The following is an 18,852-nucleotide window of genomic DNA, read 5'->3' on the forward strand; positions in this document are numbered from 1 at the left end:
AAGGCGCCTCACGTTTACATTCATTTTCCAACTTGAAAAGATTAGGTATCCCAACTGGGGGTATGAAAATCTGTATACTGCAGCTATGTTAGACCTTCTCTTCAGTATGCATGTCAAGCTCGACGTCCGGGTTAGATAAACTTGAGATGATACAAAAAAGAGCTGTAAAAATTATACTTCGACAAAACTACTCAACATATGATGATGCAGTGAAACAATTCAACTTGACAGTCGTAAACATGAGTTGACATATCCATTTGGACTAAATTATTTGAATTCTCCAACTAATCATGGTCTATTACCCAGCCTTGGGAGCCCCCTACTGAAGGACCAGTCATAGACTCTGACATATAAAAAAAGAATTGTCAACAGTTAATTACTTACCCAACTTCTAGTACCGAGAGATATTGCAAATCATTTGTCCCTTATTTTACTCGATATTCTAACAATATTTAATTAATGTTTAATAATTAAATAATTAATGATAAATATTTAATGTTTGATGCAGTATATTTCAGGCCTGTGATTGTTTTTGAATGGACCAACCATTAATATTTTTAATATTTTGTAAAAGCACTGTAAAGTATTAAAATTAAAACAAACTATAGTGAAAAAAAGAAATCACCAGTGCAACAACACAAACACAGAAACAAACCTACGCCATAAAACTAAATATAAAAATATAACCTATAAAAATGATAATAAATAATGAATAATAAATAATAGATAATAAAAAAAAATAACTATATTTATACTGAACAAATAATAACTTTCGGGTAACAGCAAGTCTCAAGTCCATTGACTTAGAGGATTTATTAACTTCTAATAAACAGTATCAAGATCCTTGGAGTTACTTTCTCCAATGATTTCAGCTTTGCCGCACATATTGAAATCGAATATCGATATCGAATTGAATATCGAAAACGTGGTTAAGAGTGCAAGCGCTAATCTACAGAATTTAAACGGTATGTGTAGGTTCAGTGCGAACACAGAGAGCATTAAGTATGCATACATAGCGTATGTCCGCCCCATTCTGGAATATACGCGCCCTGTTTGGGTGTCCTCAGCACTTAGAACAGTGTATCTTTGTCAGGAGCTTGAATCTGTTCAGAAGCGAGCGGTATCGATCATCTAGGGCCGCCGTGACATCCCCTACGAAGCTCTGAAAGTGCTAGGACTGCCGTCACTCCAAAACCGGTATAAAACTGATAATGAGTTTTGGAAAGTTCTTGCTTTCTAAATCTCGGCAACGTGACATTCTACCTGATCAGCCTCTGCCATCAAGAACGAGAAAGCAAGATAAGTTAGTTCCCGTTAAAGCAAGAACAAACCGATATGGTAATTCTTTCGTCCTGGTTTTCGTCAAAATGTACAATAAGAGTTAATGTTTATAGTTTGATTTATATTTACAAGTGTAATTTGATTTTGAATATGTTGTAAAGAAACACAAATCAGCGATAGCTGTCAAGTTTTTGCTATTAAACCTGTCTACTACTTACTACTATTACTAACTGTCTTGACTTCTTTTATGCTGCGTTGAATTTTGAACCCTCTTATGTCAACAGATCGAATAATTGCAATGACTTGGAAGTTATAATTTTGTTCAGTATAAATATAGTTTGTTTAAATTTTAATACTTAAGTTACTCTACTGATGATGATGACGACTATGTCATACAATATCTAGAGCCTTTGTAAATATTTGTTTCACTGTCTAATAAAAAGGCTTATCCCTATTTGGAACTCTGATTTGTTTTGACATAGAAAAGGCAGGGTAGTCATGGAAAAAAGATCAAAGACAAACGCCAATTTTGGCAGATGAAGTTTATCTTAAGGAGCTATAACATGGGGACCTTGCATTTGTCTCCTTTTTCGTCAAGGAAAAAGGAGACATGCCAAAAAATGGATTAAATTTTGAATCGGCTTAGAAAACTTTTGACCGAAGAGGATTATCTTAGCTATAGGAAAAAGGAGACATAAGCCGTAAAATGGAATGATTTTGAATTTGCTCAAAATATTTGAATTTAATTTATATCACTGAAAAGAGCATAAAACGTTGGTTTAGAGTATGTTTTCTTTATCTTCGTTAACCTTATTTTTCGGAGCAACCACAGCCGACAAAGTTATTTTGTTTTTTGGCTCTACAATATCCAGATCCTTTGTATATATTTGTTTCACTGTCTAATAAAAAGAATTATCCCTATTTGGAACTCTGATTTGTTTCGTCATAGAAAAGGCAGTGTAGTCCTGGAAAAAGATCAAATAAAAACGCCAATTTTGGCAGATGAAGTTTATCTTAAGGAGCTATAACATGGGGACCTTGCATTTGTCTCCTTTTTCGTCAAGGAAAAGGAGACATGCCAAAAAATGGATTAAATCTCGAATTGGCTTAGAAAACTTTTGACGGAAGAGGATTATCTTATCTATAGGAAAAAGGAGACATAAGCCATAAAATGGAATGATTTAGAATTTGCTCAAAATATTTGAATTTAATTTATACCACTGAAAAGAGCATAAAATGTTGGTTTAGAGTATGTTTTCTTTATCTTCGTTAACCTTATTTTTCGGAGCAACCACAGCCGACAAAGTTTTTTTGTTTTTTGGCTCTACAATATCCAGATCCTTTGTATATATTTGTTTCACTGTCTAATAAAAAGAATTATCTCTATTTGGAACTCTGATTTGTTTCGTCATAGAAAAGGCAGTGTAGTCCTGGAAAAAGATCAAATAAAAACGCCAATTTTGGCAGATGAAGTTTATCTTAAGGAGCTATAACATGGGGACCTTGCATTTGTCTCCTTTTTTGTCAAGGAAAAAGGAGACATACCAAAAAATGGATTAAATCTCGAATTGGCTTAGAAAACTTTTGACGGAAGAGGATTATCTTATCTATAGGAAAAAGGAGACATGCGCCATAAAATGGAATGATTTTGAATTTGCTCAAAATAATTAAATTTAACTTATAGCACTAAAAACAGCACAAAAAGTTGGTGTAGAATATGTTTTCTTTATCTTCATTAACTTCATCCTTCAGAGCAATCTCAGCCGACAAACTTTTTTGTTTTTTGGCTCTCCTGAAAAGTTACAAAAAGGACGTATGTCCCCTTTTTAATCATCACAGCCAAAAACAATTGAAGCATTGAAAAATCTTGACAAAGCTTTTTGAGATATTTAACTTTTCGTAAATTTGTATCGATCTTAAATAAGGTCCTCAGTAGAAATTTTATTTTTTCGTATTAATAGTCAGAAAATTGAGATGCTTTCGCCATTGGAATTTAACTTAAAAATGTTAAAGCGTATGCTTCCGAATCAAACAAATGAACTAATGAAAACGGTACCTCCTCGGCAGGGCTGATAAAAATAATTGACGATGAAAATAGTTAATCAAACAGTTCGTGGTAATGAACCGTAAGTCTGGATTGACTCGGCCCAATAGTAACCGAAACTGTAAAAAACAAAGTTTTGATAACAATAGATACATTAAAAGAACTTAGTTGCTATGCTGATTCCAAATATTAATAATTCATTGTTCAATTGAATATTTATTCAATATATATTATAATAATATATTATAATTAATTCAAATATTCATTAAGTCTAATGTTACCCATCAAAAGCTGCATGCCTAAGAAAATTTGCCTGAGTTTCGAAAAAGGAAGAAACACCACCAAAAATTCAAGCAATCTAAACGAAAATCACACCATCAGATTGAACATATCAGAGTATCTTATGGTAGAGGTTTTAAGCCCCTATCTTCAAAAAATGTGGAATGCTGTATTTTTGACCCCAAAAAAAGATAAAGAATTTTTATTTATTTGTTTTTCCCAGGTTAATGGTTCTCAGGTTAAAATACCAATTTCTTGTCAGAAAAAGCTTAGTTTAAACAATGTTTTACTTTTTTCCAAGAAAAAGTTTTTTTTTCCAAAAAAAAAATTTTTTTTCTTTCTCTGGTCAATAATTTACTTTTCAGATTTGTTTTTTCTTTTGTCATAATGTTGACATGAATAATTTCTTAGACCTCACTGTTTTTCCATTTACGAAAAAATAATTGAAGAAAAAACGGGTTTAATTCTATAAATGGGAATCTATTAAAAATGAAAATTATAAATACTTGCAACAATACGAAAAGAGGTCACCCAACCCCAAATCCAATCAAAATCTTACAGGTTAATGAAACAAAATTATGAATTATAGGGAGTCGTAAATATTTTAAAAGATTTTGGCAATTTTCAAGAAAAAATTAAGAACAAAGATACAAAAAATTTGAAAGATTTAAAAAAAGATGATTCTCTAATAATAACGAAAGCAGATAAAAGCAATACGGTGGTAATCCTAGAAAAAGATGATTATGATAGTAAAATAGAAACAATTCTAAAGGATATTTCAACATACAAAAAACTTAACTCAGACCCAACTGAATCTTATGTTGCAAAATTAAGAAAGGACTTAGAAGACCTTAAAAATAATCAAAATATCACACCACAGATGTACTATAAGTTCTTTCCGAGGGGATCAGTTTGCCCAAGAATATATGGTTTGCCAAAAATACATAAAACAGACATTCCTCTAAGACCTATAGTGTCAACAAGGAACTCACCAACAGAAAAAAATTGAAAATGGGTAGCAATGACGCTTAAGCCTTTATTATATCTCCAAAAGTCTTCTATAAAAAACTCAGTATCTAAAAAAAATAAACTTAAAAATATTGAAATATCAAGTGATTCTAGAATTTTTAGTTTTGATATAAAATCAATGTATACATATATACCTTTCGATAAATCTGTTTTTGTTTTATCAAAAAAACTTGATGTGCATAAAAGTGAAATGGAAGAATTATCAGCAGGTATTGAGATTGAAACTATATTAAATTTAATTAAGATAACTAGCAGGTATACTAATTATTTCAAATTTAGAGATAATTTTTACCATCAAGCTAGAGGATTAGCAATGGGAGGACCCTTAAGTCCACTGTTAGCTAATATTTATGTAGAGTATGTAGAAAATTTAGCTATTGATACATATTTTTTAAAATCTAAATTTTGGGGCAGATATATGGATGATGCATTAGTTATTTGGAATTATGGGGAATCACAAATTGAAGGTTTTCTGGAACATTTAAATAATTTGGGAGGGGAATTAGTTTTTACAATTGAAAATGAAACAGAGAATAAATTACCGTTTCTGGATATTTGGATCCATAGAAAGAATAATAAACTAGTGTTTTCAATTTACCGTAAACCAACTAATAACAACCGCTATTTGTCTTTCGCATCAAATCACCCGATCCAAGTAAAAAGGGGGGTAGTTATTTCTTTAGTTGATAGAGTGTTAAAATTAACTTCACCAGAATACATTAGTAGTGAATTGATTTTTATTATTCTATATATTCTAGTAGGATATTCTAGTAGGAAATGGATATCCCGAAAATATGATTTCTCAAATAATTGAAAAAAGAAAAAAAAAGTTACTGGAACCTATAAAATTAGAAAAAAATGGATCAAATCAAAAACCAAATTACATAACTTTGCCTTATATCCCAAGGTTGTCACAGAAACTAAGGAGAGAATTAAAAAAACATAATATAAAAACAGCTTTTATATCAGGACAAAATATACGCTCATGGCTAAATAACGGAAAAGATAAAGTTCCAAGAAATATATACAACAGGGGGTATAGAAAATTCCATGCTCTTGTAGTAAATTTTATGTAGGTAGAACACAGCAGAATTTAAAAAATAGGCTACAGAAACACAAAAATGCGATAGATTGCTCGCTAAGACAGAATAAAAAACCTGAAACTTTTGAATCCGCTATAGCGGAACACATGTATAATTTCCCTCATCATAGTATTTTATTTGATCAGGCAAAAATTGTTGATAAGTCAGTAGGACTTTTACAAAGTTTCAGAGAAATTATATTAATAAAAAAGATTATCTATGGGGGTATTAGTATCAATAGAGATGAAGGGGAATTTAAAATAAATTCAATTTATAATAGTTTAGTTAAAGACCAGTCAAAAACTTCAACGAGTAGTGATTTGCATAATTGTCCCGAAACAAGTAATAACCTTGCGAACGAAAGTCAAAGCATGGTCGATGCTGTAAGAAGTCAACAGACGGCAGCTAAAATAGCAAATGAAAAAATCCATTCAATTTATAATTCATAATTTTGTTTCATTAACCTGTAAGATTTTGATTGGATTTGGGGTTGGGTGACCTCTTTTCGTATTGTTGCAAGTATTTATAATTTTCATTTTTAATAGATTCCCATTTATACACTGATTGTGGCAGAGGAAAGTGTCAATATATACAATTACTTTAGTTTTTCTAAAGTTACAGTCAGTGCGGGAGTGTTTGTTTTATAATGTGAGTTGTGTTTCTTCTTTATTTTATTGTTTATATATTTTGTGGTGTTTTAGTTGTCGTGGCATTTGTTTATAATGTCTTAAAAAAAGTCTTAAATTGCTGGTGTGTAATTTTCTTCTTTTTTTTCCGCTGAGAAAGGCTCCCGGACGTGGGGCCGAAATATTCGGAATATTTTTATTTTTGTTAGCTAAAGTGTAGTTTATATTTTATTTTGTTCACTGCTTTATAAAAATTAAACCCGTTTTTTCTTCAATTATTTTTTCGTATGTTGACATGAATTCTCAGTAACGCTTAGCTACACAATTAGCAAAAAAAGATAACGGATTTTTGTTCATTTGTTTTTGTTTTTCCCAGAGTGATCGTGTCGAAACAATGGGGATCGGGAGAGGGCTCGTTAAAACGGAAACTACGGTCCATTTTAAGTGACCAAAAATACTGAAGGGTAACTAGTCATCCTCCCTCACCCGTCCCCCCCCCCAAAGACATCCGATCGAAATTTAGAGATTACAATTTCATTCAGCATAGTTGAAAGGTCCTATAACTAAGCATTTGGGGACGACATGACCCCCCATAGGACCTGGGAAAAGGGCTGTTGCCTTTAGATCATATATAGTATTTTCTATAAGGAAATAGACGCATTTTTTGGGTAGTTGGACTTTCTGCATGACAGATTTCCATGAAGAAAATTTCTGGTGGAGATGAAAATTTCCAGGAGAAATTTTAAACAGGAGAGGGAGGGGATTTTCTCGTATGATTCCAAGAATCATCAGGAATTAAATGCAAAGAACAAACTTACTGAAATTAAAGAGTGATACTAAAAACTTGAGGAATGTTATGAGATGATATCCCTTTCTTCTTTACGCTAAAGTTAGAATTTTTATTACAGTTCTTTGAGAAAGACAGCTCAGACACTGTTCTCAGATGGGCTGTTGAAGTTAAACGAGAAGTATTTTTTAAAGAAATTTAGCTAAAAAGACTGAAGCTTAGAAAGTTAGGGTTGATGAACGGACAAGCCCTTCATATACAGAATAATTTCTATCCATTTATATTTTAACTTTGCTTTTAACTTTTAGTTGAAAAAATGTGTTTTTTTTGTTTTTAATAATAATAATTATTATTATGGATAAACTAAATACTATTTAAAGCAACTAATAGTATTTGTATTGAAAATAATGCGCAATTATGTATTGTAAAAATAGGAATAACATTAACATTAGAAAAAATAGCAATAACAATAGAAACAACAACAATAGACATAAACAGCAATAACTGCTATTACTAACTATATTAGTAAATTCAGAGCATAAAGAAGAAGTACAAAGTAAACTGATAACTATACATCCTACTTTGCGCATCGTATTCTCCTCCCACAAAATATTCCCTATACCAACTTGTTCTGTATACAACGTTCCTTACACAAAATTAACTGCGCCTAATTTTCCCTTTTCCGTGCCACGAAATATATTCATCTCAAGTCATATAGTTCCTAATAAAGCTGGAATCGCCAGGTTAGAAGGATTACAGAAAACAAATAGAGGAAAAAATATGGCACTTTAACGTGGCTTTACTAGAATTTAAACGACACAGTGCCATCTGCTCAGTGCCACACAGTGCCATCTGCCCTAGGAATAAACAAGAACACACTGTTACCCAGTAGAACTCTAAGAAATCTAAACGCAACTAATATTAGCTATCACTATTTTAATTAATTTTTTTATTTTAATTCATTCATTTTAGGTTTTTATCGTAAGTTGTATTTTATTTAAATACATAGTTTGCTGAGGAAGGCTTTAGGATATAGAGTCGAAATATTCGTAAAGTATAAATAAATTTCGCTGTCTTAGGTAAATTTCATGTTGTTTTTATAGGTTTATTATTTTTTTGTATCAAATTGTTATTGACTTTTAAATAGTAAGGGCTAGGTTAGGATAGAACTTGAGCTAGTTTAACAAAATATAAGCAAAATATAATATATAAATGTAAGAATATAAAACAAACAGGCCTTTATCTGGTAATTTGCCAAAATGACATTGAGTTTACAAGAGAGCCATCAGTTTTTTTTTACTCACCTCTGCTCCTCTCAGTGAGGGCAACTTTAAAAACAAAATTAACTTTAAATCTTAGAAATCACCTACACATTTCTTTATTAAATAACAGACGAACCGGAACACTTCAAACTACAATACCTTCCAAAAAACATTTCATAACAAAATTTTGGCAATTAAAGGCGTACCCCCACCATAAAAAGCCCTTCTTAAAATGACCTTTGTCATCATTTTTTTATTTCTCCAAATAGTGGTCCGTCATGTCTCCCACGGATAAATGTCAACTCTTTTGATTCGTTTTTCTCTTTAGGAAGTACAGAAACTTACTGTCATCCAGCTATTAATTATTTTCATTGTTTTATTAACTGTTTAGTTTTTTTTAATTGATTTGTCGGTTAAACTTGGTTTTACTAATTAATTATCAGCTCATTTTCATTAACTATGATTTCAAGTATTTCCGTTGACAGAAATACTTAAGTATTTCACACTTAAGTATTATATATAATACTTAAGTATGAAGTAAGTATTATATATAATACTTAAGTATTATTAATATAATACTTAAGTATGAAATACTTTAGTAGAAATACTTAAGTATTATATATAAGTATTTCCGTTTAACAGTATTATCTTGGTTGTTAAGAGCAGATAAAAAAAAGCATACTTAGGCATGTTGGAACATTTCATTTCGGAAATCAAACAAGCAAAAATTAAAATAAAAAATCAAGTTCCTAGATTCAAAATGAAACACACGTTATAATTAGCAATGATACATACAAAAAAAAAACATGCTTAGGCATGTTGGAACATTTCACTTCGAAAATCAAACAAGCAAAAATAAAAAATCAAGCCAAACTTACAAACAACAGAAACTAGAGCAGTTGACATATGATATCTTTTATTTTATTGGTCTAGATAAAAACATGCTAATATTAGAATCCTGTAGAAATAAATTCTCACAATTTAATTTAAGTTTATTTATGTATGTATATTTTCTCTCTTGTTCTCGTATTGTGCTGAAGATGGCCCTTGGACATAGGGCCGAAATATTCACAGAACTGATTTCCACTATCTTGAAAAGATTTTCCCTATTGTTTCTACTTTGTATTTGTTTGTAACAGGAACTAGATTCACGTTGCAACGCTGGCAAGGCTGACAACGTGAGGTGCAAGAGCAGACTTAACATGAAATTAATAAAAGAAGCCAATAACAGAGCCATCTGCTTTGAAAAACAGAAAATTCAATTCAGCAGGTTAAGCGGGGGCGTTCTTAAGTTTTAGATGGTAGTTCATACAGATTAGAAATAAAACGGCCGCAATATTTAAAAAAATTTATTAAGTTCCTAGATTCAAAATGAAACAGACGTTATAATTAGCAATGATACATACAAAAAAACATGCTTAGGCATGTTGGAACATTTCACTTCGAAAATCAAACAAGCAAAAATAAAAATAAAAAATCAAGCCAAACTTACAACCAACAGAAACTAGAGCAGTTGACATATGATATCTTTTATTTTATTGGTCTAGGTAAAAACATGCTAATATTATCAATCAACAAAAAATTTTAGAATCCTGTAGAAATGAATTCTCACAATTCAATTTAAGTTTATTTATGTATGTATATTTTCTCTCTTGCTCTCGTATTGTGCTGAAGACGGCCCTTGGACATAGGGCCGAAATATTCACAGAACTGATTTCCACTATCTTGAAAAGATTTTCCCTAGTGTTTCTACTTTGTATTTGTTTGTAACAGAAACTAGATTCACGTTGCAACGCTGGCAAGGCTGACAACGTGAGGTGCAAGAGCAGACTTAACATGAAATTAATAAAAGAAGCCAATAACAGAGCCATCTGCTTTGAAAAACAGAAAATTCAATTCAGCAGGTTAAGCGGGGACGTTCTTAAATTTTAGATGGTAGTTCATACAGATTAGAAATAAAACGGCCACAATATTTAAAAAAAATTATTAAGTTCCTAGATTCAAAATGAAAGAGACGTTAGAATTAGCAATGATTAAGATAAATATTAACATCATAGATAAATAAGAATAAATATATTAAATAATAATAATAAAGAATAATAAATAAACAGAGATAAACAATAATATTAATATCCTATAAATAATAATAATATCCTAGATTTGAAAGTATACTTTCAATGCACAATCTTTTCTCTTTTTTTTCCAGAAATTAAATGGGATTTTTTTCCATATATATATATATATATATATATATATATATATATATATATATATATATATATATATATATATATATATATATATATATATATATATATATATATATATATATATATATATGTATTTTCGTATGGAAGGAGATGTCGTAGAATCTTTAAAGGGGACAAAAAATTTGGAACTGAAAGCTCTAGTGCCCTTTTTATGAGGCCAAAATGATTGGGGCTCTACCAACCCCCTCTAACGCCGTTTTAGCTACCCTCCCCCAAAGACATCTGATCAAAATTTAAGACAGAAATTTTGTTCTAAATAGTAAAAAGTCTATTAACTATTACTTCGGGGAAGATATCACCTCCCCCCAGCCCTTTGGGCAAAGCCTTTAAGTTCTAAAATTTGTCCATTATTTACATATGTATCTTGTTTTTAGGAAAGGGGGCAGAAAAAGGTAAAGCGCAAATGATGTTCTGGTCTTGAGTAGGCTTATCAGCCCTAATCTATTTGAGATAGTTTTAAGTTTGACTCGATTATTATTGTAACTTTTATTCATTTTGGGTTCCATTTTCTTATTGATAGTTATTTACGTTTATTTTAACCTTGTATTATTGCTATTTCTGCTCGTCTTTGATTTAGTGTAGCTCTTTGCTTTTCACCGGAAAACTTAAATTGTGGTAATTTTTTTTTAATTAAATAAAATATGCATAATCAACTACCCGACATGATTGGTAAGGTATGATATTTAATACCGAATAGATAAAGCTGAAACGACTAAAGGACGTAACTGGATCAACAATAGCAAAAGTTAAAAGATAGCTTTTAAGCAGTTCTGTCCACCTTTAAAGTATAAAATTAATAGATACATTCACAGGGCTACCTTTAGAGAGTGTGAAGTGGTAAGGAGTTTCCAGCTCAACCCTGAATTCACTGGAAGAGATCCAGCCCACTATGAAAGAACAAAATGTTATTACCTGAAATTCTAACCACATAGCCCTCGAGAATTTCTCATTATCAGGGGGTGGTTGCATTGAATCAATAGTCATATAAAATAGAGAGAAGGTAAAAAACATAGAGAGAAGACAAGACAACTGAGAAAAGTCTTTATACGCTAAAATACGAAATTTCCCATTTTTTTTCTAGTTCGATTTACAACTAGAGAAACTCACTTCAACGGGTCGAAAGAGGGCGTTCTCAATTTCCATTCCAAGTTTTTCATAGTAGTTATTACTGGTCCCATGTGTGTCCCTCGTCACTGGATCATCAATACCCAACGTTAAAAGGTAGCTTTTGAAGAGTACTGTCTCGTCCTCGCTGATATTTCCCTTCTTTTCCTATTAAAACAATTGATATGAGTAGTATTCAGTGAATTATATTTTCATCTTATTGACCCTGTTTTGGATCAATAATTGGGTCATCTTTATTGACCCTCTTTCGTAGAAGGGAGGGTGCTCCATATCAATTCTTTTGTAGAGTAGCCTCTCTTTACCTAGCTCCCCTGAGAAATACTACCTCCAAGCTCTTCTTTGCGGCACCATTGCTTGAGGGCTATTCAGAAATCTAGTTATTAGAAATTAAAATGTAATAATTCAGAATATCACTTTGTTACAAGCATTTAATAAGCGATGTTACAATTAATTTATTCTTTATCAGTTCCTCCCCAATTCCAAGTGACTTGGCTGATTTGCGTCAAGTTTGGTGGTCAACAAAGAAAAAATAATTTTTTTTTGAAGTTTTCATATAAAAATAGTTTTTTAGTGTGGTTTTTAAAAAAAAATAAAATTTGCATTAAAAACACTTTATTGCTACAAAAATAATGAATTTCTTATATATAATATTTCTTTTAATATTGAAATTCTTATTCTTTTAAATAAAGAATAAAATTAAATAAATTTATTTAAATATTTCCTTGACAATATAGATTCGTTTTCTTCATCAATAATGAAAGTCAAAGGGTAACTTTAAATACTAACTCGTCCCCTTGTTGTCTACCTCTCTTTTCTTGAAAACACAAGCAAGATTGATAGTAGCAATAGAATTTTTTTTTATTCGTCACAATCCATAAGTGCCTAAAGAGGGCAGGTGCCCCTAAGTCTTGAAAATGGAACAAAAAACATACGACTGGAAGAACAGACAAGATAACTAAGTCGAATGATCGCAAAATTTATCAAGAACAAAAAGAAGAAACGCTTCCCAGGAGAGATGTTACGCAATGCTAAATTAAGAAATAATATCATTTATTTTAACTTTTAAAATTTTAAAAAAAGACTACGAATGATCGAAAGGGAAACTTTTTTACCAATAAAGAAAGGGAGAAATGCAACTTACCAGAAATATTACGAAATATTAAATTAAAAAACAAAGCCATTTATAAATAACGTTATATTTATAAAAAAGAACGTTTGTGTTCTCTCTCGTCCTCCTTTATACATCCTTCCTTTTCTTAGCGAGACAAAAAGTTTAACAGTAGTTAAAAAAAAAATTAAAAGCAAATTTAGCTTTTGAATTTCGGAAGAAAAGATATAGTGAAATCTACCAAGAAAGAAAAAGAAAAATGCTACTCATTAGAAATACTACGAAACATTAAATAAAGAAATATCGTCATTTATAAATAAGTTTTAAAAATTGTACTAGATTTAAGTATATATTTCAAATTCCCACGGGTTGCATATGTGTAAAAGATGGCCCTGTAGCTGGCTGCGAGAAGAAAAAGTACGTTTGTGTACTATCTCGCCCCCTTTATAAATTCTTCCTTTTCTTAGCAAGACAAAAAGTTTGACAGAAGCTACAAAAAAAATAAATAAAAGGATGTTTAATTTTGGAATTTTGGAAAAGAAGATATCGTGAAATCTACCAAGAAAGAAAAAGAAAAATACTACTCATTAGAAATATTACGAAATATTAAATTAAAAAATAATGCCATTTATGAATAAATTTTGAGAGTTGTAAAATATATGTTTTTTTTTATTAGGATTAAGCATATATTACAAATTTCCGAAGGTAAAAAATGAGCCTGTAAATGACTGCGAGCAGAAAAAGAACGTTTATGTCCTCTCTCGTCCTCCTTAATCAATCTTTCCTTTTTTACAGAAGATAAAAACGTTTAATAGTAACAAGAGAAAATAATGTCAAAAGGATACAAGACGGTAGATATCTTCTATTGCCTACGAATTCATGTAAATATCTGGAAAAATTGGAAGGTTACTAAGCTCTATGATGGTCAAACATATCGAAAAAGAAGAAACGCTACTCAAAGAAAAAAGAAAAGAAGAAAGAAGAAACGCTACTCATCAGACTAGATGGGAAATAATCAAACCAATCTGATGAAATAATCAACCATATATGATCAGTCTGAATCATAAAAAAATCCATGCAAGAATAACTATTAACTTTGTAAAATGTATTTTTTACAAATGAAAGCTTGTAGGAGGCAATTATATAGTAGGAGATTGCAGGTAGCGAAAGTCCTTGTCCAACACATGATTAAAGTTTTTGACATTGTTTTACAACTTATAAGTTCTTTTCTGACAATTAGATTTAAGTTTTTGGAATTTGAATTTTTCATTCCTTTGAAATTGGACGTCTGTAAGAATATAATATGACAAATAATATCAATAATATAACATCATGATATAATTTCAATAGTACAATATAATATATCAAACAGTTCGTGGTAACGAGCTGTAGTTAGTAGCGACCCGGCTCAATAGTAACCAAAACTCTAAAAACGGAATTTTTATAACAATAGCTACATCAAAAGAATCGCATTTTCATGCTGATTTAAAATATATGATTTAAAATAAAATATTTCATTAAATTTAGACTTACCCATCAAAAGTTACGAGCCTATTTTAGAAAATAGGGGGAAACACCCCTTAAAAACCATAGAATCTTAATTAAAATCACACCATCAGATTCAGTGCATCAGAGAACCCTACTGTAGGAATTTACTGTGTGGAATTTTGCATGTTTTGCCATAAGACAGATCATGGGTGCGTGTTTATTTGTTGTTATTTTTTTCCCCAGGGGTAATCGTATCGACCCAGTTGTCCTGGAATTTTGTGAGAGGGCTCATTCTAACGAAATTAAAAGTTCTAGTGCCCTTTTTAAGTGACCAAAAAAATTGGAGGGCACCTGGGCACCCTCCCATACTCATCTTTTTCCCAAAGACACCGGATCAAAATTCCGAGATAGCCATTTTATTGAACATAGTCGAAAAACCTAATAACTATTTCTTTGGGGACGAATTACTCCCCCACAGTCCCCGTGGAAGGGGCTGCAAGTTACAAACTTTGACCAGTGTTTTCATATAGTAACTGTTATTCGGAAGTTTATATACACTTTCAGGGGATTTTTTTGGTTGGGGGAGGGTTTGAGGGGACGGGGTTACGCGGGGGGGGGGGGGGGAACTTTTCATGGAGGAATTTGTCAATGGGGAAGAAATTTTCCATGAGGGGGGTGCAGGATTTTTTAGCTTTTTTTTTAAAGAACAATGAAAAAAAGAATATGAAAAAGTTTTTTCAACTGAAAGTAAGGAGCAGCATTAAAACTTAAAATGAACAGAAATTATTATGCATATGAGGAGTTCACCCCCTCCTAATACCTCGTTCTTTATGCTAATGTAATTTTATTAATTTCAACTATTTATTCTACGGCCTCTGTGATTCAGCGGTCATTCTTAGGGAATTTGGACAAAATTTAAGCTTTAGTGTAAAGAGCTTTTGTCCTGAGTTTTAGTTGTCCTTTTTGTTTTGTTTTTTCTCTGTAACCAATGTCAGTTCATTGCCAGGAAATGGTAAGGATCTAAGCTCAGCGGTTTCTATGGAAGATGTAAATCTTCTGCTGGATTGATGAATATAACATTACATTTTGGAAAGCTGCATATAATTCTTATCTCAGGTCAAAAATGATTTTACAATTTTATAAAAACGAAAAACGATTTTACAAAAAATGATTTTACGTTTTGGAAAGCTTCATACAACTCTTGTCTTGGGTCAAAATGATTTTACGATTTTTCCAAAATAGTAAAACGATTATACAAAAATAATTTTACATTTTGGAAATCAGCACATAACTCTGGTCTGGGGTCAAAAACGATTTTACGATTTAAAAAATTGTAAAACGATTTAACAAAAATGATTTTACGTTTTAGAAAGCTGCACATAACTATTCTCTGGGGTCAAAAATGATTTTACGATTTTACAAAATCGTAAAACGATTTTACGAAAAAGAATTTACATTTTTGAAAGCTGCACTTAACTCTTGCCTGGGGTCAAAAACGATTTTACGATTTAAAAAATTGTAAAACGATTTTACAAAAATAATTTTACGTTTTGGAAAGCTGCACATAACTCATGTCTGGGGCCAAAAATGAATTTTTGTTTTGTTTCGCCTATTCTCGAACTAAAGCCGACTAAAATCGAACTAAAGGGATAAAGTTAAGTTGTATATTCTACAGCAGAGAAACATAACTGGAGTTCTCTCGCTAACTTTTCCCTTCTCTGGTTTGTGCTTCTACTTTCAAGTGGAAAACTTCGTTCAAGCAAGTGAGGAACAGGTAGTTCCAAAGCTGAACCTCAATTAAAATCCAAAAATCTTAAAAGCTGCATCGGTTCTCTTGCCCCTTTGTCAAACAGTTTTTTTTTTGTTTTTTTTGAATAATAAATGCAAATATTAACTCATCCTGATTATGACAAGTTAAAGACTTTCTTAAAATAAAACAAAACGTAAGAAAAAAAAAAATTTAAGTTCCCTTAAAACTCAATTTCCCAAGACAGAGAAGCGGAATTTTAAACCTAGAAACAGAACTGGCGCAAAACAAATACCCAACCGCAAAAATCTCCTTTTTCATTAGACGACTTGAAATTTAACTCGAACCGCGAAAGTCAGCTTTTGAAGAAAAACAGCCTAAATAGCCTGTTTTTCGCATATTATTTTATTTTAACAATAACGTGATTATATTTACCATTAAATTGTTAGAACTTACTAATATATTTCAGCCGAATAACACAAAGTAGTCACATTCATGTCAAAAATACAATCGCGTCCAAGACCAGATAATTAACAATATCTAATAATATTTAAGAAAGTACTCTTTTTTTTAAAATGCAGTCGTATAATATTACTAATTTTGCTGTAAATCCAATTTTAGTCGTAGTCGATAAAGTCGCATTTGGACCCGGCATTTGGACCCGGAATACAGTCGCGTCCAAGAGACGATTATTCACGGCGATTAACGATCTTTCAACTGCACCGAACTTACAGAAATTCTTCTGGAAACATCTTTGGCTAAGGCTACCATTTCTTCGGCAGACTGTATGAGCTTCTTCAAATCTTCAAATGCCATTTGTATATTCGACTGGGTTTTTGGCCGCTTGTTCCTCATATGCTCTTTCTATACCAACAATACCGCTTCGGGGAACTATTCTTCGGGGTACCTGCAGAAATTTCAAATTAAAGTAATCAAATTAATGCAAAGCAGGGGAGGGGGAGCGACCTTATGGTTTTTCTTTTAAAAAAGAAAGCGGGAAGGGAGATCTAAAATTAACGGAACAGTGGGATTCTTAGCCATAATAATTGCATTTTAGATGCTAATTTAATAAAAATCATAAGTCCTCAAGAGCCATTATGACACACAGGACAACGAATTGACATTTCAATTGCTGAGTCTTTTTAAAGGGATAGTTAGAAAGCAAGTCAACCACTCTTGTAGTAGATAAAATAAAATACTAGGTCACGCATGAGAGAAAGAGAGAGAGAGAGAGAGAGAGAGAGAGAGAGAGAGAGAGAGAGAGAGAGAGAGAGAGAGAGAGAGAGAGAGAGAGAAATAAATAAAAAGGAGTAATTTTGAATTTGCTTGGGATGCTTGAATTTAAGTTATATCAATGAAAAGAACATGAAAAGTTTGTTTAGAATATGTTCCTTCAATCTCTATTTGCCTCATCCTTCAGAGCGACTACAGCCAACAAACCTAATTTCCGTTTTTTGGTTCTTCTGGAAAGTTACAAAAATGGGGTCGCACTTTGAATTATCACAGCCGATAGAGAACAAAAAAAGGGTTAGATGTCCGCGCTGTTAATATTGACACTGAAAAAGCTTTTTCTGGAAAAAAGAATTTTTTTTCCATCAAATCACAGCAAAAGTACTTTTCATCTAAATATTTTTATTTATCAAGTAACTCTGCAAGTAGGACCATGATCCACATATCAAGGTGATTTCTTGCTTGAAAATGCAACGTTCATTCATCTCTTAGGCTAATCCGACAGAAGACAATAAATTCTATTTGTTGAAACAACCAACAAAAGAAACCAAGCATATGTCCAGCCCTTAAAGAGAAAGCAGCAAATACATTTTTAGAAAGTTCGTATCTAAACTGGAGACATTTAGAAGCTGAGGTGGTTAAAACCCAGTTTTTAATAACTTCAATTTTAGCGTTAAGTAATTAGCTGAAACTTAATTCTAAACGCAAGTTTACTAGACGTTTTAAATGTTTGATAAACATATTAGTTTATGAGAATGGTCATTACTGAACGAAAAGGCATTTGGAAGCCCATACGGTTATTTTTTTTCTGTCTGTGTTTGTGTGTAAAGCGTTAAGCACTCGACTAATACTTAATCCTAAAAACGTTATAACCGTGTGATAAATATTACTGCATATGGAGACTTGAATTTAATTTTCAACATAATTTTTCCAGAAGTTATAAAATTAGTTAACACTAATTTTAAATGAATTAAATAAAACAGTAATTCTAATAAAATCGATAAAAATAAAGATTGATACCCGAGAATGACTAAAAGATCCAGGCAATGCAATACTTCACTTTATTTCCGAAAAATTTGATACTAACAACAAAAATAACTGAAGAAGCCTTTAATACTCTATAACGTTGAATAAAACAACTAAGATAACATTTATCAATCACGAAATACGCAAGCAAAAGTACATAAAAAAAGGTTTTACGTATTATAACCACCAGACTAATTCTTTTTTCTTTATCAATTGACAAAATTCTTTTGTCAATTTTCTTAATTATTTATTTAACCGAGCTATTATTTTGACTTTTGAGCGGCTCATATGACTTTTGAGATATACTTTTTCAAGTCAGAACGGCGCTATTAATATAATTAGAAGGTAAACCGGTCGGAGTAAGACAAATAGGTTTTTATATTCCTCCCCCCATCAAGAAAAAACCCTCCAAAAAACACAAAAGCCTCCTTTTCATATTCTTAACGGAAAATATTACAAAAAGTAATA

At 31.3% G+C, this 18,852-nt stretch overlaps 1 protein-coding gene across 1 annotated transcript in view; it reads right to left on the bottom strand.

Annotated features, from left to right (window-relative positions):
- Positions 1-18,852, bottom strand: part of LOC136028567 (vacuolar protein-sorting-associated protein 36-like) — a 45,347-nt gene that overhangs the window by 9,523 nt on the left and 16,972 nt on the right. Inside the window, 3 exon segments of the mRNA XM_065706414.1 lie at positions 11,768-11,932; positions 16,861-16,959; positions 16,961-17,035. Of these exon segments, the coding sequence (XP_065562486.1) occupies positions 11,768-11,932; positions 16,861-16,959; positions 16,961-17,035 (339 nt within the window).

The sequence above is a fragment of the Artemia franciscana genome, chromosome 6 (genome assembly GCF_032884065.1).
Source record: "Artemia franciscana chromosome 6, ASM3288406v1, whole genome shotgun sequence".
Taxonomy (NCBI): Eukaryota; Metazoa; Arthropoda; class Branchiopoda; order Anostraca; family Artemiidae; genus Artemia; species Artemia franciscana.